The 27,250-nt window shown below is 42.0% G+C and overlaps 3 protein-coding genes across 6 annotated transcripts; 1 reads left to right on the top strand and 2 right to left on the bottom strand.

Moving 5' to 3' along the window:
* Nucleotides 1-4,473: 4,473 nt before the first annotated feature.
* On the bottom strand, nt 4,474-16,749 carry trpv4 (transient receptor potential cation channel, subfamily V, member 4). Of its 2 annotated transcripts, XM_061673316.1 has the most exons (18): nt 16,588-16,749; nt 15,262-15,342; nt 14,346-14,625; nt 14,177-14,270; nt 13,304-13,479; nt 11,963-12,115; nt 11,650-11,790; nt 9,754-10,052; nt 9,175-9,354; nt 8,928-9,086; nt 8,593-8,685; nt 8,420-8,493; nt 7,985-8,150; nt 7,838-7,904; nt 6,906-7,210; nt 6,551-6,678; nt 6,044-6,165; nt 4,474-5,663 (listed from the first exon to the last, which is right to left on the bottom strand). In XM_061673316.1, exons 2-18 carry the CDS (start codon nt 15,268-15,270, stop codon nt 5,563-5,565), a joined length of 2,547 nt encoding a protein of 848 aa, XP_061529300.1. In that variant the 5' UTR covers nt 15,271-15,342; nt 16,588-16,749; the 3' UTR covers nt 4,474-5,562. The 2 variants fall into 2 exon arrangements, with proteins under 2 accessions (XP_061529300.1, XP_061529298.1); XM_061673314.1 differs by having other exon boundaries at nt 14,177-14,625.
* A 1,220-nt stretch (nt 16,750-17,969) lies between these two features.
* On the bottom strand, nt 17,970-22,163 carry gltpa (glycolipid transfer protein a). Its single transcript, XM_061673313.1, has 6 exons — nt 21,940-22,163; nt 20,844-21,017; nt 19,806-19,864; nt 19,258-19,391; nt 18,991-19,141; nt 17,970-18,327 (listed from the first exon to the last, which is right to left on the bottom strand). Exons 2-6 carry the CDS (start codon nt 20,944-20,946, stop codon nt 18,145-18,147), a joined length of 630 nt encoding a protein of 209 aa, XP_061529297.1. The 5' UTR covers nt 20,947-21,017; nt 21,940-22,163; the 3' UTR covers nt 17,970-18,144.
* On the top strand, nt 21,785-26,947 carry tchp (trichoplein, keratin filament binding). Of its 3 annotated transcripts, XM_061673311.1 has the most exons (13): nt 21,785-21,841; nt 22,107-22,301; nt 22,607-22,805; nt 22,896-22,952; nt 23,188-23,256; nt 23,392-23,562; nt 23,670-23,782; nt 23,870-23,936; nt 24,629-24,801; nt 26,055-26,136; nt 26,253-26,417; nt 26,556-26,687; nt 26,764-26,947. In XM_061673311.1, the coding sequence occupies exons 2-13, from the start codon at nt 22,111-22,113 to the stop codon at nt 26,794-26,796; spliced, it is 1,452 nt and encodes a 483-aa protein (XP_061529295.1). In that variant the 5' UTR covers nt 21,785-21,841; nt 22,107-22,110; the 3' UTR covers nt 26,797-26,947. The 3 variants fall into 3 exon arrangements, with proteins under 3 accessions (XP_061529295.1, XP_061529294.1, XP_061529296.1); XM_061673310.1 differs by lacking the exon at nt 21,785-21,841 and having other exon boundaries at nt 21,884-22,301; XM_061673312.1 differs by lacking the exons at nt 21,785-21,841; nt 26,055-26,136; nt 26,253-26,417 and having other exon boundaries at nt 21,884-22,301.
* Nucleotides 26,948-27,250: the final 303 nt, after the last annotated feature.

Below are 27,250 nucleotides of genomic sequence, written 5' to 3'. Positions count from 1 at the left end.
CACAACTCTCTGCAATGCTTTAAATCTCTTTTGTCACAAATCAGAACAGAGTTCTCCTTCCGTATGAAATTATTGTTTGTTTTTTGCAAAACGTTCAGGTACAACTAGACCCTTAATTCCTCAATTGAACGTGATGACTCACAGAAGTGACATTAGACCGTAAGAAGTTGTCATAGCGATATTAATGGAAAAATATTCGCCATGAGTACAAACTTGTTAGGATTGAGCATAATCTAGAATTCTAATCTAGCATTCTAAACAATACATTTAAAACATCAGATATGCTTGTATGAGTGAGAGTAATTTCGGACATTGAACTACGTTTGCATTTCTCAAAATGTGTATATATTATTTACAATATACATAATATGCAATATATTATGACACATAAAATATGTACTGTATGAATTACAACCCCAATTCCAATGAAGTTGGGACGTTGTGTTCAACAAATAAAAACAGAATACAATGATTTGCAAATCATGTTCAACCTATATTTAATTGAATACACTACAAAGACAAGATATTTCATGTTCAAACTGATAAACTTTACTGTTTTTAGCAAATAATCATTACCTTAGAATTTTATGGCTGCAACACATTCCAAAAAAAGATGGGACAGGTGGCAACAAAGAGTGAGATAGTTGAGGAATGCTCATCAAACACCTGTTTGGAACATCCCACAGGTGAACGGGCTAATTGGGAACAGGTGGGTGCCATGATTGGGTATAAAAGGAGCTTCCCAGAATTGCTCAGTCATTCGCAAGCAAAGATGGGGCGAGGTTCACCTCTTTGTGAACAAGTGCGTGAGAAAATAGTCGAACAGTTTGAGGACAATGTTCTGGAACGTATAATTGCAAGGAATTTAGGGATTTCATCATCTACGGTCCATAAGATCATCAAAAGGTTCCGTGAATCTGGAGAAATCACTGCATGTAAGCGGCAAGGCTGAAAACCAACATTGAATGCCCGTGACCTTCGATCCCTCAGGCGGCGCTGCATCAAAAACCGACATCAATGTGTAAAGGATATCACCACATGGGCTCAGGAACACTTCAGAAAACCAATGTCAGTAAATACAGTTCGGCGCTACATCCGGAAATGCATCTTGAAACTCTACTATGCAAAGCAAAAGCCATTTATCAACAACACCCAGAAACGCCGCCGGCTTCTCTGGCCCCGGAGCGCATCTAAGATGGACTGATACAAAGTGGAAAAGTGTTCTGTGGTCCGACGGGTCCACATTTCAAATTGTTTTTGGAAATTGTGGACGTTGTGTCCTCCGGGCCAAAGAGGAAAAGGACCATCCAGACTGTCATGGACGCAAAGTTCAAAAGCCAGCATCTGTGATGGTATGGGGCTGTGCTCGTGCCAATGGCATGGGTAATTTACACATCTGTGAAGGCACCATTAATGCTGAAAGGTACATACAGGTTTTGGAAAAACATATGCTGCCATCCAAGCAGCGTCTTTTTCATGGACGCCCCTGCTTATTTCAGCAAGACAATGCCAAACCACATTCTGCACATGTTACAACAGCGTGGCTTCGTAGTAAAAGAGTGCGGGTACTAGACTGGCCTGCCTGCAGTCCAGACCTGTCTCCCATTGAAAATGTGTGACGCATTATGAAGTGTAAAATACGACAACGGACTGTTGAACAGCTGAAGCTGTACATCGAGCAAGAATGGGAAAGAATTCCACCTACAAAGCTTCAACAATTAGTGTCCTCAGTTTATTGAATGTTCTTAAAAGAAAAGGTGATGTAACACAGTGGTAAACATGACCCTGTCTCAGCTTTTTTGGTACGTGTTGCAGCCATAAAATTCTACGTTAATGATTATTTGCTAAAAACAATAAGGTTTATCAGTTTGAACATTAAATATCTTGTCTTTGCAGTGTATTCAATTAAATATAGGTTGAACATGATTAGCTAATCATTGTATTCTGTTTTTATTTATGTTTGACACAACGTCCCAACTTCATTGGAATTGGGATTGAATGTTTTCAGTCAGAGGTTCTGTTGTTTTTAAAAGTGATCTTTTTTTGTGTGTTTTTTTTTACTTTTTACTTATAGCGCTCACTAAATTCCTATTTTGAGGGACAAAAAAAACAACTGACAACAAGACTCTTAGGAAATAATAGCTTCATAAACACTTAGTACACACAGTTCTGTCAACTGTGTGTAATCACACAAAAGGCATATTACGAACATAACTATATTAGTCGAATATTTATCGTAAGAATATTTGGTTGTAACAATACGTCCTGCAAAACAACACATACCTTCAAGGACTATTAATATGAATGTTTTTCCCTCTTTTGTCTCCTCACTCGCAAGCTCTCCACCCACCTGAGAACATCAGATAAGCTGGAAGCTGATGAGGCCACCTCCTCCAGCAGAGCGTGCGTTACTGGGAGACTGCACACTGATTTCATGCACGCTCACTCAAACAGAAAAAGAGCTCTGTGGAGCAGAAATGCTTCTCTTATTAGCAAAACTCATTCACCTGCACGCCACATTGACTCCCTGGCAATTTAACAATACATCATGAGAAATGCCTGCCGACGGATCCCCGGCAGCAGAGCGACGCTGCGGCGACGGCGCGGTGCCATCGCCTGTCACTTTAGACACCCTGAATCATTTGGGGTTCAGCGACCTCGTCTCTTCTCAGATGTACTGAAAGGTCATCTCGCAGGCTACGCAAGCAATACGTCTACGGCTCCTCGTCTCCCAGTGATTGCTCATTCAATTTAGAAATACTGCACCTCGGTGTGATATTTCACTGGGGATCATGGGAAGTATTTCACGCAATTATTTCAGCAAAGAGAAAATTAAACCTAGAGCTGCTCTGGGACCTGTCTCCTTCTTGAGTTTAGAGCAGGACTCCGGTGCTCAGGCTGTGAAAATTGTACCAGACGACGAGCTGGGCGGTCAGCGACATCGTGCTGTGCATAAATGAGCTGGCTAAATCCCAGCGAAGAATCTGCTTGCTACTTATCAGCCTAAACACCTTCAAGCTTAACTAGCAGGACAATGGCTGAACATTTTGTGCAGCCAGTTGCTGAGCTTACATCAGCTTTCGCTCATTTGCAGTTTGAGAGTCTACTATACATACGGTAGTGAACACGATTCTAACCTTCTGGTCGAGACACATTTGTAGCAGCGAGTACACACAATTTGTTAACTGCATGCATTTCCTGTGTTGCTGTGTGCATCTCCGGAGTTGCTGACAGTGATACTTGCAGGACTGAGGCCTGGCCTACTTAAGGGACTGCAGAGAGGAGGGCAGGCCAAGTTGTCAGCAGCACTAGGTGCTTGCTGCTTAGATAAACCTGCAGGATTAGTGGCCCAGTTAAAGTTGGGGCAAAGAGGATTAGCCTCTTCTCTTCTGAGGTGGCAAGAGATTCCCCGCGTGTCCTTCAGCGCTGCCGGCCTTCGAGAACGATGAGAGGATGAGGCGCGGGCTTGGAGGCTCCAGGTTGTGCTACTTGTTATCTAAGGGGGAATCACCTTAGTAGCGTGTTTTAAAAAAAAAAAAAAAAAAAAAAAAAAGACAAAGAGGAAAGGTGAGGTGAGGTGCAATAATTAAAGGTGAAAGGCACTGAAGCACTGCATAAATGGTTTCCAGCATGTGTTTTCATTAAGAAGGCAAAAGCCGGTAATTACTGGCCAGGTGTTACAGTGAGGTCAACCGTGGTTTGGCAGAAACGTCTTCTTTTTTCAAATTATTTGTCATTATGCTAAGGAGAGCATGCACTGAAAATATTATATTCACACGTGCGATCCGGAACCAGCACTCAACAAATCATGCTTGTATTATTGCAATTGCATCTGGTAAATACTACATTACAGACCTCTACTGCCACCAGCAGGCAATAGAAGGAACAGCAGAAAACCTCAGACGTCACGTAGAAATGAAATGGAAATGGCAAGCTTAACCTTAATTTGCTTGTATAGGAAAGAGTCTGTGATTCTGAAATGTCACAATCTTTACCTTGGAAAAATTATTTGTTTTAACCATTAACATTTTTCATCTATTTATTTTCTATACTGTTTGTCCTCATTGAGTCCTCATGACGTCATTAGGTCACTTGTTTTCTTTGCTGTCTGCAGCCAGATTAGCAACGCAAACAAGAATCTGTATCTGAATTACCTTACCTGGAGAAATAAATGTTAAATGAGACAAATTTTACACAAAATAACATACATACATATATTAGGGTCGGGCTATCCCATCTGATTTTGGATTCGCCGCCAGCCAATAATGTGACATATACAGACAAGTAACATTTCACACTCACATTCACACCAATGAGAATACTATACTATACTATACTATACTATACGATGCTATACTATACCATGCTATACTATACTATACTATACTATACTATATTCAATTATAGCCGTGTCACAGACATGTAGGCCAAAGAATACGAATATCCATTTGACAAAGTTCTGTTTATTGTTCTTTGGAACCAATGATCAACTGTACAAAAAAATATAGATATAACACGTATGTAAACATAGTGAAATGTGACCTGTGACCTTCAGATATAAAGCATCAATGAAAATGAACGCTCTATACACACCTCAAACGAAAGCACAATTACTCAAATATGGGCATCTAATGTTTATGCAGCACATATATAAATAGGAAGCACAAAAACAGGATGTTGTGCGGGGCAATGAGCCAAATGCCCTGAAAATACTCAAGCAAATAGAGGCAAGGCCTCCGCATCGATTATGCAAATATCCCGCAGCTGCAAGGAACAATAACTCTGGAAATTCAAAGACAAACCACAACACGGAAAGCTATTGTCTCCGCTTGCTTGACAACTGTAACCTTGCTCGTCATGCCCATTTTTGTTTTGCAGAACAATGTCTTTGTTTTGCAACAATGAGACACATATTAGGAAAGAGCACAGTGCATTGTTTTGTTTCAATATAAGCTGCCTGCCTAAGCTGGCAGCCCAGGCTTGAGACGAGTTTTAAAACAATTTAATTACATCTGCCATATAGAAATATACTACAACCAGCACATAGACACTCACTGGTCACATCATATAAAGGTCACTAAACTAGGAAGCGAGTAAGTGGATGTGTATAAATATTTATTGCTGTATTTTCTTCCTGCTGAGATTGTTTATTTATAGATTTTAAAACAACATTGGCACTGTTAGTGCAATGGTACAGCAATTATGATTCTGTAAGCACAAGTCATGACTCTTCATGGAAATACTGTGACTGTCTCAAATCCCTGAGTAAAATGCAGCAACACAGAATATCTTTATGTTTATGACATATATTTACATGTAATATTCTTGATTTCAGGATTTTTCCTCCTTAATTAGTAGATTATTGGACATGTTGCACATCCAGTGTCCAGTTTATGAGAGCTCTTTATAATCCCATTGGCTGTCCGGCAATAATATTTAGCATGAGGTCCCATGAAAAAAAGGCACATGTGAGTTGTGCAAATGACGGTTAGCAGCGTGCGATCTCCTCATGCACACAAGTCTCTGCTGTCTTGTTACTGCAGCGCTAGTCCTCTGTGGCCGTCAGTGCCGGGGCGTCAGGGGCTCCATCTCGATGACTAGATCGCGAGGCCGCGGACCCCGACTTAACTCCACCGCCCGTGGGACCACGGTGGACCAGCGGTCTGAAGGGGGACACGCGGAGAATGGAAACGGTCTTGCTTGACTCTGTATGAATCACAGTGTGGTGTGGAACGGCTTTGCGGGCCGTCCCACCAAATCGGTGCCATTTACGTGCACAAGGAGCACCAGGCAACCACACGACCGTACACAAAAGCTTATTTGAGTCCAATTTTTTGCTCCTCTCCCAATTTCTGTCTAATTCTATGCTTTAAACTGACTTCTGTTACTTTCAGTCCTCTTACTTAAACAATGCGTTATCGGGTTTCGAGTTGAAAAAAAAAGACCTTTATTTTGTAAAAGAGTTAGAACAAGCAAATGGCGGCAATTGGGCGGAATGGCCCTTTTGTGTATTTATATTCATGAAGGGCAGCAAGAGACTCACCTCTCCTCAAGCCTCGGACACTTTGTTGAAGGCCATTGGCCTGACAGGTCTCATTCTTGCCAGGGTCCTCGTTGATTATTGCCAGGTTTTGGTTCCAGTGGCACCAGTTGACCTCATCCACCCTGTTGAAACATGCAATGTGGCCTTTGCAACTTCCTGCTTCCAGTTTTTAACATTTTTGAGTCACGGAGAATTTGCATTTGGGGGATGTGTATCTTTTAGCTGGATTCACGATTATCATCGCTGATCTGATGAGAACATTTGGAGTCAACACAAGCTTTTGTGCCATTCCAATGAATCCCGTAAACATTCTTAAGGTCTTAAGGTCAACAGAACATCTGGATCTGGGTGAAACCTTTCTAGCAAAGTTACAAATAATAGTGGAGTCTAATAATTAGTGCAGTTTGTAACTCGATGGGCACACAGTCTACTACTTGAACTTGATTTCTAGTTCTGATAGTGTCGATTATTCGGACTGCGCAGCAGCGACTGTGAGATGAAAAGTACCTGAAGCACCATCGTCGGTCAGGCGTTCCATCCCAGTTCTTCCCGACTGTAACCATCTCACCCACTCGAAATGACTTGCGAATGCAAACTGGGAATGAGCGTTCGATGTCCAAAATGGTTGTTGCCCACTGCAAACACACATTAATATTTGTATCATTGTTGTTGTTGTTTTTTTTATTGAAATACATTACATTCAAAATCTTCACACAAGGAAATGGTGACAGTACTCAGGGTATCATGCAAGGTTAATTGCAAGTAACCGATGTCATAATGTTACTTTTAGTGTTCCTGAGATTTGATTTCATTCAGCATTTTCTTTTCTTAATTTGAAGAGGAACCGGCAGTCCGTACTGACCTGCAGCTTCCAGATCTTTTTGCTCTCCTTCGACACCTGGCCCACCGTCTCCCCCATCAAGGCGATCAACATGTTGAGCAGCAGCACAAAGGTCAGGATGATGTACGTCACTAACAGGATGAGGAAAACTGCAGGGTATTGAGCGCTGTGGATCATGTCCAGCTCTCCCATCCCAATGGTCAGCTTAAAGAGGTCCAGTAAGAAGGTACTGAAGGTGTCGGGGTCCCTGCACTTGGGGTACGTCGGGCAGCCTCCGTCACAGTCCGTGCCCGGGGGGGGGCACACAGTCAGGAGCGATACCAGGGCTATGCAAGTTTACAAATTGGTTTTTAACGTATTCACTCTTGGTTTTTATTTGTTAAGTATGAACAACACGACTCAACAGACATTCCGTTCGATGCACATGCACAATGTAATTAGCTCAATACAAGAGATGCATCAAAAATAGTAAAGACGGAAACTTTTGTTGCTTTCAGTGATGGAGAATTGAATTGCGAGGTGTTTCTGCAATGACGGGTATTTCTAAAACTTTGTTGGCCGCAGTCCAATTCTATAAAGCTGAGGCTTATATATATATATATATATATATATATATATATATATATATATATATATCACTTAAAAAAAAATCTGTGATGCAGAATCACATACTATATAGTATATTAAATGCAATTAAATAAATAAATGTGAAAGAAAGAAATAATTTACACATACAAATCAGGTGGTATTTCAACAAGAAACATTTCTCAAAAGTATTTTTAAAAAATTTGCATTGCTATCTTTCTAAAGGGAACATTTTCGATAAAATGGATACTGGATCTCATTCGAATGTGCAGGTGTTTCGAACACAGAGGCTAAAATATATCATCCGTTTGCAAAATGGAGTTTTGTTAAACTACAAATAGTCCCGTTCAGGTTTATGGTCATCTTACCTGATGCGTAGCCAATCATGAAGAGTACGTACACCAGCAGAAACCTGAACAGGTCTTTGAAAAGAATCTGGGGAGCAAAAACAAACACGTTTTAGTGCTGCTATTTGAGGTTTGATGATTACTTGATTTTCTCCGCGTGATGTCCACCTTCTGTATCATGATGCTGTAGGTACCAGTGAGCTTGAGGCCTCTGGTGAAGTAAAGTGTGTTCATCCAGCCCAGGACAAGAGCAAAGACCATCACGGACACATAAGCCTCGATACCAGACAAGTAGAGCGCAGCTGTGACTATGATCAGTATCGAGTAAATGAAACTGTAAAGGACACCGGGGGGGGGGAAAAGGGTGTCATGGATAGCGATTGCTACTGTCACACTGCGCAGAGACACATTACAGCAATAAAACAGATGTGCAAAGGTGTTCAACGTTCAGCGCCCTTTGTTTTAATTAAAGATGTAAACTTGAAAACATGGCAGGGTGGAGATAAACTAGACGATTCAATTAAGAGGAAGGTGAATTTGCCACGGGTCAAAATGCGCAAGATGCGAGGAAGAGTCGAGTGTAGGAGGCAGTGTGAGACTCACTACAGCAGTTGAAAGGATCCATCAATAAATAACGACTTCACCCCAGGGCACTTCTTCAAGAAGAGGTCCTTAATCTGCAATGAGTTGAAGACACATTTCCATAAATGCAACAACAAACACTCATTAAGGACGCCAGTGCGCAACCAGCCATTAAATATTTGATTTGAACTCACATTGGTTAGGAGGAAGAAGATTCCGGATACTAACGTGATGACCTCCCCTGCCATCCGTAAGTAGTCACTGGATGTTGTGTAAGGGTACGGGGGCTGCAAGACACGCCGGATGATTACAAAGCCATTCAGAAGCACTCAAAGAGAGGAAAATCTGAATATATTATGCAAAAATACCATAACATTAGGCACACCGGCATGATCTAATTTAGGTAGCGTCATTGCTGAAAATGAACGATACAATACTTCTCGATGATGAATTGCATTATCTCATTTTAATGTTGTGCGTGAGTGCACCTACTGTTGACTCACCGGCTTTCACCGTTTCTTAGACTCACCGTTCCCTGTGTTGGGTGGTAATAAGCCACCAGGGTGAAGACGATCATGTTGAAGAGGTAGGAAACCACGTTGATGTAAAAGGTCACAGCGGCAAACTTCTGCCACTTGGCCCTCAGCAGTTCGTTGATGGGCTCCACTGCCAGCATCTCATGACGGATCTGACAGGAGGACATTGTCATCTGAATTTTTATTACCCTGGAAAATGAGATGCTTTGAGGATTTTTCTTTGATTGTTTTCTTTTTTACCTCACTGTGACTGTTATAGACGAGGATCTCCAGCACAGATGGTTCACCTCCGCAGTTGTCCAATGACGACAGATCATATAGGGAGGAGTACACTGGTCCATAAGCCCAGTCCTTAAACTTGCGCGACAGATGACGGACGTCCTCATCTTTGATCTCACGTCGAATGATGTGTTGAAAAACCTGTCAAATTACGTTGATATAACGACACTGAAACGGAGGGCACGTTGTGTTTTTGCCAGTGTTGCTTTGTCAGTTTACCTGTCTACCGACTCATCACAAAAACCCCTAGCATTTTGTGGCTCAAAGCATCGTGATTACACGTTCACTGCCATTGACGGCTTGAGAAGTCAAATATCCATGTTGAAAAAATGAAGCTATGTGGGGGAGTGAATTTGAAATCTGACCAGGCGCCGAAGTCGTTTTTTGACTCCATGTGTGCGAACCTCAAACCTCACACCAACCCTACCCAAACCATAGCCTTCAATCCGAAGCCTTAAACCTAAGTGTAGCCCGAAACACAATTCTTAACCCTCATTTGCGATATTGTTGTAATAGGGTCCTATTGTCCATCCTTCTTACCCCGATCTTGCCCAGTTGGGCCGCCATCATGAGAGGTGACATGCCATCATTATTGAGCACGCTCTCCAGGCTGCAGTCCGGGTACAGTTTGGCACTCTTGATCAGTAGCAGGTCATACATCTTTGTGAGGAAACGGGTGTTGTCCTTGGTGTTGTCGGCAATGTGCACCAGGGCGTGCAGGACTGTGTTGCCGCGGGAATCTTGGCGCCGCAGGTCGACCTTCTTGTGGGGATTCTCGGTCAGGTAGTGCACGATGTTAGGTTGGTTGGTGCATGCGGCCAGGGAGAGAGGCAACTCACCTGCGGGAGGCAGAGGGAAGAGTTCTGACTACACGAGGGAGGACAGCAATTGGGATCAAAGACAAGCTAATCAACACGAAGGTTAATTAGTAACTGTTGCTGGCTTCTGTTTGTTTTTGCAAAACATACTAAACATGGATCCAAGATTGGACTTTAATCCCTGTTATGAAAACAGCACAATTAGCAGTTGCTGGAAGGAAGGATGAAATGAGGCCGGAGTGCCAAAAGCAGCTGCAGAAAATGAGCCGTTGCCATGGGTGACAGATTACTTTGTCACCTCAGATAGAAACGCTCCTCTTCGTGGATTTGCACGGGTGCACGCTGAGTGTTAGCGTGAGTCGAAATCCCATTAGCCATCAGCCCTGCCAGGTTCCTGTTCACCTCGCTGCAAAGCTCCGCGGCAAATTACTCACACTGTGCAACGGACACGCTGGGATTTGGGAATGACAACCATGCTACGTGAAAATAGAAATCATCTCCTCTGTGATGGCGGAGAAGTAAAATGTGCGTTTACAATCAAATATGAACGAGCTTTTATACTGTATTGTCTGGACTAGACAAAAATGAAGAAGTCACCATCTACCGCCACCTTTCTTTCAGCGATAAGTGGAAACCAGTCAGTCGAATCAGTCATGTTTTTTGTCAATATTACCAGAGTACTACTACCACTATTACTGCTACTACTTGACAAATCACAAATTGTGACTTTACAATGCTCAATTCGTATTCCCTCATCCTTACGTAGATGCAGTTGTAGGTTACATAGGGGCAAGCATAGTGGACGAGTGGTTAGCAAGTCTGCCTCGGAGCTCTGAGGCTCGTAGTACAAATGTCTGCCTTCCTTTGCGGAGCCTGCATGTTCACTGCCGATTCTCCGGCTTCATCTATTTGAAGTACAGTAGCAAAGTACACATTCGATTTGGTTTCCTTTTTTATCAGTACTTCTATTTTTACCAGTCTTTTTTTCTGCACACGCTTATGTGCGTCTGCTTAAGTATAGACCCACATCTGCTTGCAGTAGAACTCCACAGAATTGTACAAGTGAACCAATGTAGTGGTAGAATGAATGTAAATGAGCCACATGTCCCAACAGAGGGCAGTGTGCGATCTTGCCTTCCAGCAACACACGATGTTTGTTTTCCAATGCAGAACACAGATACCTTTCTTCTGAAACTAACTTGAACGTGCGGCATGCCATGCAGATGTGTTTGCACAGCATTGCCAGGCTGTCTTCAAGAAACCCTTGTGGAAAATGGAGTCTCGGTAAAAGACAATGTCTAAACTTGCCAGTTTAAAAAGAAAAAAAAAAAAGTATTGGAGAAAAGGTGGCACTTAGATTTCCCTGCCAAGAACATGTACCAAGTGGGTACTATCCCATCTTGGCAGCTGCTTTAAATGCAGTCAGAGTGTGGAAAAAAAGTGACTGGTAAAACGGTAGGCACACCACATCATTACCTCTGCGTCATTTCCTAAGCACTGCTCCTCGTCTACAGTGTTACATCACTTAAGGAAGAGATGCGAGGTTTAAATAAAAAAAAAAAAAAATTGTTTAGTTGGAGACAAAGAATCACTGTTGAAAGTAGGCAGATGCTTTTACCAAAGTAGAAGTAGCCGCCCTCGTCCCTTGGCTGGAAGAAGCGCCCCCTGGCCTGTGCGTGAACATCAGCTCCTTTCTCCACCAGTAGTTCCACGTACTGCTTACAGCGACGCTCGATGGCAATGTGGAGCGCCGTCTGGCCTGACAAAAACAAACAATGTCCAATGTATGCGCACATTCGCAATGAGAAACTGTTCTCACAGAACGACACGTGTTTGCCAAAGGGACGTTCAAGTTGTTATTATACAGTAAGAGAAAACATGAGCAGTAAGAGAAAACATGAGCAGCTTCTACACATCGAAATGAGTCCTACCTCTGTAGTAGACGTCCCGGAAAGGCGTGTTAACAAACTCTCTCAGGCTTCCCGTCTTCTCTGCGATGTCCACCAGCAGCGGGATGGTGTCGTTGTGCCCGCTGTAGAGGTTCAACAGGGCTTTAGGAAGACATGTCTTACCAGTGGACGGTTCTGATGGGATAGTGACATTAAAATAAAGAATGTGGGTCGACATAGAGTACAGAGAGTCGAGCTGATAAATGAACATGTTTGTCTCCCCTGCTTGACACTTACTGTAACTATGTGGTGGATGTTTACCATATTTGCTTGACAAATCGTGTACATTTACAATGTCTGTATAGCATGTACACAGTCTCACTCTCATGTCTGTACGAGTGGAATGTGTGTACTTTCTTGTGTCTCAGTCTTTAGTCAGCAAATGACATAAGAAGAAGAACATACAAACTACACAAGGTTACCGTTCGAGTAAGGTTTTTGCATTTATTTAAATGTTTTTTCAGGGCGAAGAATGCCATTCACTAGCGATAAAAAGATATCGCGTGTGTTATAATATGGCCAAAGTGCGAGTGCGCAGCGTGCATTTTTCAGGCAATCCGATAAAAACATCAATAAATAAAATACAGCAAATGGAAAGCAGATTTGTTCGTGGCACCAAAGAGGAAGGCAAAAAGGGAAACTTTTGTCATGCCGCAGGCGCCGCAGAGATTGAACATTTGTGAAGCTTTGTGAAATCCATTATAAAAATCTTTGATATGTACTTGGGAGCTTGATAATATATATATATATATATATATATATAATTTTCAACATGAAGTTAATTTAATTTCTAACGATGGCAAAAAAAATTAACTTCCTCTTTTATACTATAATATTCTATCTCTATCTTTTTATGCAGCACTTGTATTCAATCTTTTTAATACCTAATATCGTGTCTGCTGAATTTATATTGAAAATGAAAAAGGATAAAGGCAGGCAATTAAGTCGCTTTCAGCATATTTGTACATTTCATGAAAGAGATCAAATAAAATGTTTAGCCTCTTTCTAAACAGCCTTTGAGACTGTTTCAAATAGCCGACAGTTTGCTGCGATTTTTCTCTCCTCCCTGTTATAAACTTAGAGCATACACAGGAAGCTTCCCTTGGGACCGCCCACGGTTGGACAAAGTCTGTGACGTCAGCACCCTTTCCCGTTCAAATCAATCTGGGTCAAAGAACAGCAAAGACCGACAAGAGGATCAGCGGAACCCCGAAGGTCAACGAGGTGGAGATTACAATGGGTTCTGCTTGAGCGCTAAAGGCCCGGTCTGTGCCAGATCTGTTCAAACACACATCCTGAGCACGCAGACACTCCCGGTCCTACCTTTGAACTCCTCATCCGTCAGCCTCTTCTCGTTACTTTGCAAGTACTCCAACAAGCCCTCCAAGGCATCGGGATCGCCGCGTGACACGCATTCAAAGAGGAGAGAGCGGTTGAATACTTTCATGACCTTTGGGAGGTCCTCGCTTGGAGCGTCCTCGTTGGATGTCTCTGTTTTACTATGAAGACATTCAAAAAAAACACAGGGGTCATGTAGCAACTGCAAGATGTTTCAGTTTGACACAGCGCAAATGGGTAACAACAGCGCTGGAATAAACTAGCAAGGAAGGTCCGTACGGTTGGATGAGTTTGGTGCAGAAGAGTTTGAGAGCCCTGACCACAACCCCATCAAGCACTTTTGGGATGAACGACAACAGAGAATGTGAGTCAGGTCAACGTGATCAGATTTTGACCAAATGGACAACGATCCCCGTGCACAGACGGGGACCAACTCTGCACGTTCTTCCGTTTTCACTTCCTGCGGGTTGAATTGCTTCGTGTCCCAATAATTTTGCCCATATAGTGTAGAGCTCCGTGGGCAAGAAGTGCGCTGGGTGGAGGCACTTGTCTAAATATTACCTCAACAGCCACCCAAGGCACCAACAACATGCTCTCTGTTAGATTACTGAAAGAGGCCCACAGTGTGTGCGTGTGTGTGTATGTGTGTGTGTCTGTGTGTGCGTGCGTGCGTGTGTGCGCGCGGCACACCTCTGTCTACAGTACTTGAAGGAATATTTTTGAGCAAGATCTTTTCCAACCTTTGCCCCAATGAAAAGAAATTCACTTGGTCTTTTCCTGTCATTTGAAATGGACGATGCCGAAAATGTGTCGATGAGATACCGAGTGTGATTTCGTGGAAGCCGAGTGACTTCTCACCCTCTTGGCAGCTTCTTCCTGCGTCGTTTCTGGTTACTTGTGTTCCTGTAGGTGCCATAGTCAAAAAGGGAATCCATGGGTGCTTTCTTTGGACCTGGAACCACATTTGATTCATATATGGTGGATTCCAGTAGATCCATGGGGTTGGAAATGCCCTTTTTGAAAGCACCTTGGAACTTCATCCGCAGATTTTGTCTCCCATCCGCGGGCTGCCCGGGCTGAACCAGCTCCTGGGCTGAATCCTGACCAAGGTCCTGAGGAGATGGGGAGCCATCCGCACTCTCGAACAAGTCTGAAAACTCCGCCAAGAATTTCCCTTCGTTCTCAGCCTGTGTGACATCGCCATCGGCTTCGCCGGGGAGGGCGGCGCTGGCCGGGACGGAGCTGACGCCGTCGGCCTTGGAGCGGGCGAGGTGGCACCTTCTCAGGAGGGTCGTAGCAGAGCGACCCTGGAAAAACAGCAGCCATGTTTTAGCTCAACAATATCTTGGACAAACTGAAAACGATGTTCCAAAAAGTCATGGAGCTATTGGGGAAAACACACTTTAAGGTTGCATTTATGTTTTTTGGGGGGGGGGGGGTTAGAACACTAAACTTAAATTAGGAATTATTTTACGTAAAATGGTAAGAAAGTCTACTACTTTTCTTACCAGTGAGGTATTTTCCATTTGTCTTACATTAGCTTTGGCTTCGAAGGAGCGTTGGCTTAATTCAAAATGTCCCTTCGAGATTTGGCCCTGTGCCTACCCGTACATTTTTACAATTTTTTTAAACGTAATCACTTTCTTGACTCATACATAGTGTCATATATTATATTCTATATTTTCATCGAGCTACTACACTTGCAATAATACTATTGGGCTAATTCAGTAAAAAGTCATTTTGTGGTATAATACAAAAGAATTTCATTGTGATATAAAGTTATTGATTTCTAACTACATGCCAAGTTGTTCAAATTGTTCAACCTTTGTGTTGATATACATTGCAACATTCTTCCCAAAAATCATCGCATCAGAGCAGAACCAAAAGAAAGACACAACAGCCACAGACGGTGAATACGTCGGCCGCATTCACAGCTTCCGTACCTCGTTCATCCCTTTTATCGCAACAGTGCGCCAAATTCCTCTTCAAGCGGAGTGGAAACGGTGCTGCGGCATGGGTGCGACCTAAAAATACCAAAGGAGTTACTGCAAGGCCAATTATTAAAGTTTACGCATGGTTTGAAAAAAAATATACAAAATCTGACCAACAGTAAAAAAAATAAAAAATAAAAAAGTGTTGGCATCTGATGTTTGGAAATTTGGAAAACATAGCAAAGATGATGCCAAAAACAATAAGGTGACTTGTAAAGTGTTCTGTCATTGGTCGGAGGGCCCAGCAGGCAGAATCACACCACCTGCACTTTCTAATGCGTGACCGGTTGACTCTAAACAGCAAGTAATCTTCCATTTCCAGTCACTGTGGGAACATAAACAAACATGTCGCTGATACAACATGTCATCCCTTAAAGCATCCTCTCAAATCCTGCAGTGGCTCATGTCAATGCAATCTTATCTAAGCCCTGAAAGGGGAACAAGACAAACACAAGAGGGGGACCTGGGTTGGGGGGATTGGGGTAGGCGGGGGCTCTGAGAGAGAGCCATGACTCACACATCGGATTATCATGCCGTTACACTTCAATTCACAGTTGATAGTGAACAGACACACAAAGAGATTATGACCTTGATATACTTTCACAAGAGTTTAAGTACTAAAATGTTGAATGCAGGAGTCTGGGGGGGGGGGGGGGGGGGCACCTCTGGATGTACCAGCTGCCTTGATGTGACCGATCAGATGCCCTGAAACAATTAGTCGCACTCAGAGAAAATGATGACCTTTGGAAAGGTCCGTGAATAACAGTGGCCCTAAAAAAAAAAAAAAAATGTTTTTTAAGTATTTTCAAATTGCAGCACTGAAGTGGTGGGGGCCCAATGTTATATTTTTTCATAGGACACTGCTCACTCACACACACACACACGCACACACACGCACGCACACACACACGTACACAATGCAACGACAGTACTGTAGAGTGGAAATCCACTAGTGAAAGTCATGAACCGAATTACTTGCCTTATTACTCTGACTTCAAAGGAAAGAACCTTAACATCTTGGGAACACCAATAATTTCAAAATGACTGTTTTAGATTAAAAACACTTTTTTTTTTTCTTGATTCAAAGAAGCATCCGTGTAAACAGAAAACTTTGACAACAAGCAAACTGAAGGCTACGGGATAAATACTAACTAAATGTATTACCTGAAGTAATTTACAGTAAATTGCAAATGGGGTTGGGGGGGGGGGGGGTGTTTACATGTATGATAATAGCCCCTGGTGTCCAAAAGCATCAAGTCAGCAAAATGTGTACTTTACCTTAATCTTTTAAATGCCGGTTTTATTTCTTTGCCTCCTTCAATTCCTCTTCAACATTTCCACAGTTTTAAAGACAGCCTCAGTTGAATTCGAGTCCCTCTTCAGCCTCTGACTTTCAGAAGACGTAAAAGCAGTTCGAGTGAGAGGGCCCAAGCGCCGGTGAAATGCAGCAGAACAACGCACGCTTCGTTCTGGGATTTAGGGCGGAGTAAAATTGACATTTACTAACTTGGCTCCAAAATTGGAACTAACGCTGCAGTGGGGGGGGGGTGCAGTACCACAAAGCACCACAAGATGGAGACTCTTGATCGTGAAGGATGAGAAAAGAAAATACTCTCCTCGGTTAAAAGTAATACTGATTCAAGTCTTTCGCGTCAGTAAAAGTAAAACTGCTGAATTTTTGGGGGGGTTATATTCAAAACTTGTTTTGATCATTTGACCCGATGCGACGGAAAAACAGCCTCAAATTAGTTTCCCTGACCAGATTATCAGGACTGGACTGAAAATGTGTCCAAAACTGCTAAATTAGCTAATATATGTATATATATATATATATATATATATATATATATATGTGTGTGTGTTGTGTGTGTGTGGGGGGGGGGGGGGGGGGTTCTTTTGTTTTTGTCTTTGTTTTTCAAATTAGACTGAGAATTGTCTTTATGCTTGCACAAAAACTCAACGCATTTTCTGCAAATCATTTTTTTGTAGCTGACACCGTCCAGTAATTCTCTTAAATAGGGCCATGGATGGGGAATATCTTGCTTCTCTCAATTTGTTGCATCATTGACATTACGGCTCACTGTTTCGCGTTCCTTCATGTCGTTGCTGTCCCTGTTTTTTTTTTTTTTTTTTATCTGTCTTAGTCTTTAAGCTCTCAACCACGGTTGATGTTACTTCTAAGTACGCTAAGGTACAAAGTTTTAAGTGGATGTAGTTCATTATTTGTCACCGCTGGTATTGCTTCAGTCATTTGTAGACAATTAAATGTCATGTTTGCAATCTTGTGACTGAAAAAAAATGTTTAGCCATGAAAGGGCAATGAACACAGAAAAGCAAATACTTTTTTTTTTTTTTTTTAATTGCTCGTTGGGAGTACACGTTATGCAAACATTTAACATGCGTTTACACACTGGGTATGCTACAACCAATTAGAATTCACACAGAGGGAGCAATTTAATGCTTTGGGGATTTACCGAAACATATTTTGAAAGAGTGCAAAATGTTCATTTGCAGGCTGTTTTGGAACACTAAAGTACACAGCTGAACACATTATTAACTAGTTTTTACTGTAGACATTTTATATTATATTACCGTCTACTGAGTGAACATTCACACAACCAGTGATATTTTGCAATAATCATTTATTAAATTCAGCCATGTGGATAACAATAGCGTTGAGAGTCTACCATCATGTCAACTATGTGCAGTGAAAGTAATGGAGTGAAAGCATCGGCAAAAAGACACAAAAGTGCACCGACAGTACATTTGTAAGAATTAAGACCGTGTAGAGTGTCAACAAAGCACATCGGTGACGGCCAAACGGTTTTAACGCTCTCAGACTCTGTCGTCAAGATCAGCGTTCATTTTATGATACAGCTCGTAAATAACATCGACTGTGGCGGAGAAGTTGATCAGGAATTTCTTGATTTTCTCCAGACACTCCTCTTCCTTGACTTCCCGGCCTTTGGAGAGCGCCTTCAGGAAGTCCGGTCTGTAAGGGGCCGCAAATAGAGCCGCCTACAAGTAAACGCAAAAGTCAGCACTGTAACAACACAATCGATAACAGCGACCATGCATTGTTCTGCTCGCATCCAACACAGCATGAGCAAGTATACAACGAGATGCAAAACGAGTTTCTGTTTTTTTGTTTTTTTTGTTTAGTTTTTTCAATCATAGTTAGCACCAGTATTATTTGGCAATATGTTTCTTATTGTGGTTGCAGTTTCCAGCGGTGTGGGATTGCGTAGTTACGGGCGCTCCTAATATTTTGCCCCTCTCCTGTGCTAAAGCCAGCTCCGAGTTAAAACCTACAAATGAGAAAAAACCTCTCGATACGATGCAGTGCACATGTGAAGGCAGCAATCAAAGTTGAGCATGATCACGTTTTTAAAAAAAAAGACTGTGCGCCAGTTGAGAGCCGCGTGTTGGAATTTCAACTCAGGCCCTCCTGTGAGGGTTTTCTCGGGATACGTTCATTGACGACTCTAAATTAAGTGTAAATGTGATAACGCTAACCCGCCGCCCCTCTTGCCCAAAGTCAGCAAGGATGGCTCTAGCACAACTATGACCCGAATGAGTACAAGAGTTATAGAAAATGGATGTATGGAAGGGCTGTGCACATGACTGTTCCTGCTTTTGTGGCTGGTGAGTGTAAATCTGATCAAACATGTCAGAACTCACCTTGAAAAGCTGTTGGGCCCACCAACTATGATATCGCTTCAATGCCAATTCATATGCTTTGGTCACATTGACTCGAATGAGGTTGGGGTTGTATTCATCCTTTTCCCCATCAAGCAGGCTTTGAAGGAACACTTGGATAAAGCGTAGGACCCTTGAGATACGTGAGGAGATGATGCGCACAGACTTCATTTAGAAGATCACAGTTCACGTATGCATGTTATACACACGTGGTTTTCACATACTGTATGTAAATAAGCATTTTAAAACCTTATCAGGCACATGAGTGCCAACGTGGCTCCAACTTTGGGCCATTGTGATCCATACGTTTCCTTCTCAACCTCCAAAATCTGTTGAAGGGTCCTGAAGCGTCCTGGGTTGGTGTCATAGACTGCCTTGATTTTCTGAACATTTGACCACAAATGCATCTTAATTTGGTATAAGATGAGAAATATTTCGCTCATCCTCCTCGCATCTCCAAAAGCATCACTTTGCAGGAAACAAACGCCATGTTGGTTGAGCCATTATCATCGCATTTCAACACGGCTCAATTATTTGTGAAAATACCAACCTATGTTGGGACCAACCAATAGTATCGATTTGTGCGGGGGGGGGGATTTAATTGACCAAATTTGGACAGAGGAGGTTTCCGCCCGACAGTGACGATATTCTGTATGTATGATACGCGATGATAGGCTATACAGTATGTATAAAGTGAGTGAAACTAAATTTGAATCACTGCCAAAGTGTATGACCGTGGTAGAATAAATACAGTAGAGTTGAATAGATTTCATTGGCTTACACGTACGTGTACTTACTGTAATATTTGCTAATATGTCAGACTTGATGGGCGCAAAGACGGTCGGGCCGAGGCAGTCTGCGGACACAATTTATCCAGAACTTTAGCAAACTGAACTTGCAATTTGTATTCATTCCAAAAATAGGACAAAAGCATATCCGTATCCACAATAACGATGTTACGATGTCATTTCTGCACACTCCATAACACAACCAGGATAAAGTTGTTAAGCCCATCGTTCACTTAGTACGAAAATCTTATGGCGCCATGGACATTTGTAGTACACAACTTATGCCTATTAAAAAAATCATGTGGCAAATAGTTATCCACAATCGAGGACCACAGGTTATTTTAAATGAAAAATCTATCACTTACTTGCACATTTCAAAGAAATAGCTATGATTTCATGTAAGCATTTTCAAACAGTAGGGTTATTAACTTTATAACAACCTCGGAATGGAGCCACTATACCTGGTTGTTCTTCAATTAGGCTACGAGACAGGTGGAGTATTTGGTGTCAGGAAAGTGAAACCACGTGGCTCTTGCATGACCCACATGCAGCTTTCACGCCCTGTCAATTCCTTCCTGCTCATCTTGCAGTGTTTAGGAAATACTTGTACACCAGAAATGTATTTAATTTCTCCAATAACTTGGCAAGGTTTCGCATATACGATTTCCAAAGAGAACCTTTGGCATATTAATGCAGAATGAAGTGGCACAAAGATGCCCGGCGCCGGTGAATGGGCGTGTGTAACTCAACACCATACTAATCATTTTCACAACTTCAAATCCAGGGCAGGGGATTAAATTATGCATGATAAAACAATTGGAGACAGCTTGATGAAGAGAAATGTGATCTAACAAGTTTATCATTAGATAAAAAAATAAAAAAATAAAAAAAACACAAGCACGTTTAACTAGATAATTCAATGTATTCCAAACTCTCAGAAGCACTTGAATGCAAAAATACTTATCATCACATTCTCACTATTAAACAACATTGCCTGATATCGAACGATACCACTGCGACTTGCATGACAGTATACTGCATATTTACCAAAGAATGGCGGAAGGTAGGACGCAGCCTCGAGAAAAGGTCTGGTTTCCACGTGTCTGTCAGCTGGCAGTGCTCTGAACTGGTGCTCCAGTAGCAGAGCCATGGCTTCTTGTCTGCACACTCGCTCAGAGGCGACCGAAACAGACTGATAGACTTACAGTGACCTCCACAAGACTGGGTGACACGCGCGCGCGCACACACACACACACACACACACACACACACACACACACACACACACACACACTAGACAAATTTGAGCCAGGTTCAATTGTTGTTGCTATATCTTGACAATTCTGAATTACTAATTTACTGTATTCTTTTACCAACAAATCTAGTTTGAAATCATAAATTATGGAACATTAGGACAAGCAAATATAAAAACAGTGTGATTGCTCTGTTAATAAGGGATTTGGTGAAAAATGCTTGTAATGTCTGGATATAAAGTGACCCCAAAAAAAGCAATATTCACATGGATTTTCTGCCAAAATGAAAAGAACAAATCCCTTTAGTAAGAAATATGAAGTAGACACACTTTATTGGCGTTAGTGGCCCACAAAAAAATGACGTGGCGGGCTGTATCTGGCCCCTCGGACCTCGGGTTTGACACCAGTGATTTAGAGTAATCAATTAATCAAACCTGCATGTTTTAAGAATGTGCGACCAAGCCTATCCAAGCACAGTGAAACATGCAAAACCCCTCACAGGAAGGCCGCAGCTCGGATTCGAACGTCAACTCGTGAGGTGTATGCGCGAACCACCCCTTGGAACACTCATCGTGTTAAACTGAAGCATTTATTTACAAATATTGGCAATGTAAACACACGACTAAGAACACATTGGATCAATTTATAGGATCCGCTACGGCATTTGTAAATTTTTTTTTTTTTTTTTTTAAATACACTGTATAACAGACTTTGATCTCTCTGGCTTCCCGTAGTGTAGGAGTAAACAGGAAGTGGAACTACAATCTAACGGCGGTAACCACAAAGACTACGGTATAATGCTTTTTTTTTTTTTTTTTTTTTTTTTAAATGTCATTGCGTTTTAATACAAAATTATCGTTAAAGTTAACAAATGAGAGGCGCCATATCACCCATATCATTTTAGATCCAAATGATTGTGAGGGTACATTTTCATGTGCGACGCTAACGGTTGTCTGTTGGACGCGTTTGCAAGCAAACCAGAATCTTCGTCACGAAGATGGACGAGCGCGGAAAGACCAATAGGTCGTTCGTTCAGTCAGTGTGTGTTCCTTCGCAGGTCCATGGCTCTCCCGACCCTCTCCACTTATGTGCCCTACCGGCAACGGGCACTTGGTATACAGATGGCCTGGAAGAGGGAGCAACAATTTCGGAGGCGGGAGCAGTTGGCTCTCAACGCTAAGTACTTCAGGGAGCAGAGTTTCCGCAATCATTTCCACTCCGAGTGGACTTCTCGCCACTACTTCGAGCAGAGGTACAAAGCACTCAACAATGTCATGACTTGCATTGCTTGTTTGAATTGTGAATATGAAACACTTCCTGGGTGGGAAAACATGCCTGTGACATGCTTTCGTCAAAATTACCCCCCTAAATATTGTAGATTGTAGGTGTACCCCGCCCAGCTCTCGCCCAAACTCAGCTGATGATAAGCGGTACAAAAAAATAGATGTTGTGTCCTCGGACTTTTGTTTCCATATAGTGTGTCTTGTATGAGTAACACGTTCTGCAAACATGGAACCCCGAGACAACCAATTTACAGGTATGTCTGTGCTTTGTCAGTATGTCAGCATATTGTAAACAGAAAGTGGAGGATGACAAAATGAACACTCTGGAAGAGCGCAGGATACGTCTCAAGCAAATGCTTGAAGAGGAGCAAAAGCAAATGGACTCAGAGCTCAAGCGTCTGGTACCTCATGGTGACGCCCTGGTGAAAAAAGCAGATGTGCAACACTCATTAAGAGAGGAGAGGAGAAAAAAGGTAGATTAAGTCAATTATTATAAGCATATTTCCTTTCTGCTTATGTGCGTGTGTGTTATGCTTACTATTGTTATTGTCTTGCATTCTTAGCTAGCGCAGGAGCTTTTGAAGGAGCACCGTAAGAGAAACAACCCTGAATTGCAACAGGTAGCTAATTTGATTTATTTAAAAAAAAAAAAAAAAAAAAGCGCTGTAATTTGATATATTGGCTGGGGGTCGCAAAACAAATTGGACAACGCTTCTGCCTCTGGCTATGAGAAAAAATGAAATCTCTGTTTTATAAATGTCTAACAAACCCACTGGCTAGTCTTGCAGTTCACATGGTTAAAGATATTTTCTTTCCAAGGGCTCAACATCCTCCCTGCATTTCATTTGTTTACAGGATAAGACAGCCTCACATCAAAGTCATGTTGTCAACCAGTGTCAAGGTCAAATATCTGAAAAGAAACGGGTAGGAAAGCCAGCAAGATAGTCATTTGATCAGTTTTCTTGCATTTATGGGCTCAATTTAAAATCTAAAATATTCTCACATGCATGATCTTTGAAGTTTATAGTTAACAGAGTTTTAATTTCTCCAAACGTGCAGCAAGAAGTGGAGACGCAGGAGTCGCGTCGCTTTCAAAACGAATGTGAGAGGACCCGCGATGAAGACCTGGAGAAGATCAAACCGGCAGGGGAAAACATGATTGTTGAAGAGAGTGAGAGAGCACAAAACATTCACAAACAAATGGAAGAACTGAAGCTGATGGAAGAAGAGGTAACCAGAAAGATTTAAAAAAAAAAAAAAAAAAAAAAAAGAAAAGATGTTGAGGGGAAAAAAATGGTACACAGTTAAAGTAAAAATATTTTTTGTTTGGGGTCGAGGCAACTCATCTAAAGAAGGAGGAAGATGTTTTGCAAGTCAAGCTGTGGGAGCTGGACAAGATGGAGGTAGAGAGGAAAAAAATTGAGGAAAGGCGCAAGAAGGCCGAAATGCGGTAAGGGAAGCTCTTTTGGAGCAGAGGCATTCTGGCTGGTGGCAGGTTGAGAATATTTTGAATTAAATTGAATATTTCTCCAATTAGGCATTTCCTGGTCCGACAATATAGAGCTCAGCTTAGGAGGAGAGCCCAGTTGGTGCAGGAAGAACTGGTGAGTCTTTCATTTGTAAGGAACTACTGTATTGATGCAGTGTTAGTCAACCTTTTAGAATCTTCATATGAATCCATTCAAATTGGTGGCATTTGATCCTCCCCTGTAGATGTTAATCAGACTGTAGGGTCATTTGACCAGAGGTTGACCTCTGGCCCACCCAGGGACCGAGCCCAACCGCAAATGGCAAACTCTGCAAATAGTCGATGCTCCTCTAAAAGTCATTATAATTTCCGATATACAGTAATAGGTTAACCCATAAGAAAAAACCAACCAAGTATGATGATAACATTTCAAACACAAACAGCTTGAAAGTTTGCTCTACTCTTTAAAATACAGTGTAGTAAAACAGCTTACAGCTAAGTATGCACATAAACAATGTACAGTATGTATACGTCGACAATTCTGACGATGGTCAGGGTTGGGCAGATTACTTGGTAATCAGTTATAGTTACTCATTACTTTCCCCAAAAAGTCAATTACTCCTTCATAAATGTAATTAGTTAGCAGAGAAAGTAATTATTGCGTTTTTTTTATTAGCGCTTCAGTGTTTGCTGACCCAAAACCGCTGCAATATTTCATTCAACTATGTTGGGACAAGTGTTCATAAAAGAACACTGGCAAAAGCAGCAATCCTCCTGGGAATTGTGTAAGGAAGATGGTTGGTGTCTGCATGCCTTTGTGCCCTCCAGGTGTCTGACCATAAGATCCTGGCAGCCTTGCTGAAAGGAGAGAAAGAGGAGGTCAGGATGGAAAGGGCACCGAGAGAAAGGGCCTTCGCTGATGCTGCCTGGATGAACCGCGTGATTGAGGAGCAGCTTCAGCTGGAGAGAGAGCGGGAGGCCGAGTTGGACTTCCTTCACAGGTGAGCGACAGCTTTCTAAAAGACACTTGGGCTGTGTTCAGAATCACTCCCAATCCACTCTTTAATGCTCAGTCATTCACAAGCAAAGATGGGGCGAGCGTCACCTCTTTGTGAACAAGTGCGTGAGAAAATAGTCCAACAGTTTATGAACAATGTTCCTCAATGTACAATTGCAGGAATTTAGGGATTTCATCATCTACTGTCCATAATATCATCAAAAGGTTCAGTGAATCTGGAGGATATATAATATTCTACATTCATGATTATTTGCTTCAAACAAAGTTCATCAGTTTGAACATTAAATATCTTGTCTTTGTAGTGTATTCAATTAAATATAGGTTGAACATGATTTGCAAATCATTGTCTTCTGTTTTCATTTATGTTTACCACAACGTCCCAACTTCATTGCAATTGGGGTTGTAGTTGTAAAATCAAAAGCCTAAAAAAAACATTTTTAACAACTGCATTTCTTTGCAAAGCAGGATTGGTAACAAAGATGCTTGCAATATCTTAACGTTATTACATCGGAACACAATTAGCAATTTAAATTTGCTTTCGCGGGCCACATGAAATGATGTGGCGGGCCAGATCTGGCCCCCAGGCCACCAGCTTGACACCTGTGGCCAATATAGTCAATGTGTATCCCTCAATGCATCTTGAAAAGTAGAGAACGGTGATGGTCATTAGAAAGTCAACTATATCCCATGAAACATTGCGCGAATACAGACAAAAGATTTTGAGGTATTTGACAAGTTCACGAGTTGTGTCATCAAAATGTCTTTGATATAAGTCGAACAACACATCACAACTCTGATGGACTTAAAAGTGCTTTTTTTATTTATTTATTTTTATTAATGTGTAAAGTACACTCATCTTAAAACAATTTGTTCAAGATTCATTCCGGAAGATCCACCAGTTGACATTGATCCAGTTCGTTGTAATTAGTAATAATGTTCGAAAACAATGTTTCATTTGATCGACGAGTGAACATTTTAGTCCACTACATAAAAATCCCTATATCGGGTGCGTTTTGGATGTCCAATCTCCCGCCCTAATTCTGCTCTTGAGAGTGCGAGTGCTCAGCAGATTCCAACAGCGCTCTGAGTTTCCGAACGGTCCGGAGGGTAGCAGAGCACGCTCGGAGTATATTTCCGAACGCACCCGTAGTGATGAGGGTGTAGCTAGGGAATGAGTGAATGATTCCAAACTCGGGCTTCTACTAAAAGTGCATCTATATGCACCTTCCATTTTAGAGAGGATGCCCAACGTGTGTGGGATAACCGAGAAGCGACTTGGGAGAGGGAGAGAAAAGCCAGAGAACTACTCATGCGTGAGGTGCTCGTTTCTTACTCATCAAATTTGATATTGCAGTAATATCTCACAGCCATTTCAAAACATTATCCAAGTAATAAAAAGCTAAATGAGCATTCTTGTGTTTGCCTTGTAAAAAGGTACTCGCGGGAAGACGACAGAAGCTGGAGCTGAAAATGCAGAAAAACCGCGAGGCTCAATTAGAGTCCCTAAGGAGACGAGAGGAACTGATCCAAGAGCTGGAGAAGGAGAAAGAGCTCAGACGCCAGGAGAGGGTGAAAGAGCAGAGCCGTAGAGCAGAACAGGTGCAGGAGATTGGTGCTCACGTTGTCGATCGCGGCATTAGAATTGTTAGGAATGATGAGGCAATTGAATGAATGAAGAGGCTTTGTGTACCTCGTACATTATATAGCGCTGATGCAGTTTGCGTGCGCGTCCTGCAGGTGGAGCAGGAGCTCCAAGAGCAGTGGGAGGAGCAGTGCAGGATCGAGGAACTACAGGAGGAGATGGATGCTCACCTCAATCAGGAGGAGGCGCTAAAGCGGAGTATTATCAGTCGAGCTTACCAGCCGCAGGTAAGATCGCAATTCCGTCAGCAAGTTCTGACAGGAAACTTAACACTTAACTGTAAACTTTTTTTCTCCATTTCAGATATACAGTAAGCCTCGAGTAGTATGGACATGAATTGATATGAAAATAATTGTATTCCTTATTTTAATTACCTTTGTTGCCTTATGTAAAAGGCCTGTGTGCCATCTTTGTGAAAGAAATTTTTAAGAGTATATTTTGAATCCTCAATTTGTAGAAGTGTTTTTCAATAAACTGTTCCGTGAAATTCAGTGTCGTCTATGAAACAAACACGTTCTGTCTCATGTATGTTTTAAATAAATTAAGTTTATTTAGAAAATTAATATTTCCAAATTGCAACTCAAACAGCTGCATCATATACAGTACAGTACAGCCCTGCACTCCATTCAGTAACATGAAGTTGTGCTGAACAATCAGGAAACAAGAGACTTTTGACAGCTCCAGCCAATGATGTTGCACGACACAAAACAGATCAGAGCACAAAACACGTGGACACACACATGGTTTTTAGCTCCAAGTATTTGTAACAATGCCATCACTGTAATGGCAC

Source organism: Phycodurus eques, chromosome 3 (genome assembly GCF_024500275.1).
Source record: "Phycodurus eques isolate BA_2022a chromosome 3, UOR_Pequ_1.1, whole genome shotgun sequence".
NCBI classification, from domain to species: domain Eukaryota; kingdom Metazoa; phylum Chordata; class Actinopteri; order Syngnathiformes; family Syngnathidae; genus Phycodurus; species Phycodurus eques.
Note: the sequence above shows the minus strand (reverse complement) of the source record. Positions and strands in the feature narration are given on the sequence as shown.

Coding starts and splice junctions, on each gene's coding strand:
- gltpa (XM_061673313.1), bottom strand. CDS start 20,946: ATGGCTCTGCTACTGGAGCACCAGTTCAGAGCACTGCCAGCTGACAGA. Junction 19,392..19,805: donor ACATATTAGCAAATATTACA/GTAAGTACACGT, acceptor TCAAATGTTCAG/AAAATCAAGGCAGTCTATGA. Junction 19,142..19,257: donor GCACTCATGTGCCTGATAAG/GTTTTAAAATGC, acceptor ACGTATCTCAAG/GGTCCTACGCTTTATCCAAG.
- trpv4 (XM_061673314.1), bottom strand. Junction 13,480..14,176: donor AGGAAGAAGCTGCCAAGAGG/GTGAGAAGTCAC, acceptor ATGTCTTCATAG/TAAAACAGAGACATCCAACG. Junction 8,686..8,927: donor ACCACCCAACACAGGGAACG/GTGAGTCTAAGA, acceptor CGTGTCTTGCAG/CCCCCGTACCCTTACACAAC.
- tchp (XM_061673310.1), top strand. CDS start 21,982: ATGTGCGACGCTAACGGTTGTCTGTTGGACGCGTTTGCAAGCAAACCA. Junction 22,806..22,895: donor GAGAGGAGAGGAGAAAAAAG/GTAGATTAAGTC, acceptor TTGCATTCTTAG/CTAGCGCAGGAGCTTTTGAA. Junction 22,953..23,187: donor ACAACCCTGAATTGCAACAG/GTAGCTAATTTG, acceptor ATTTGTTTACAG/GATAAGACAGCCTCACATCA.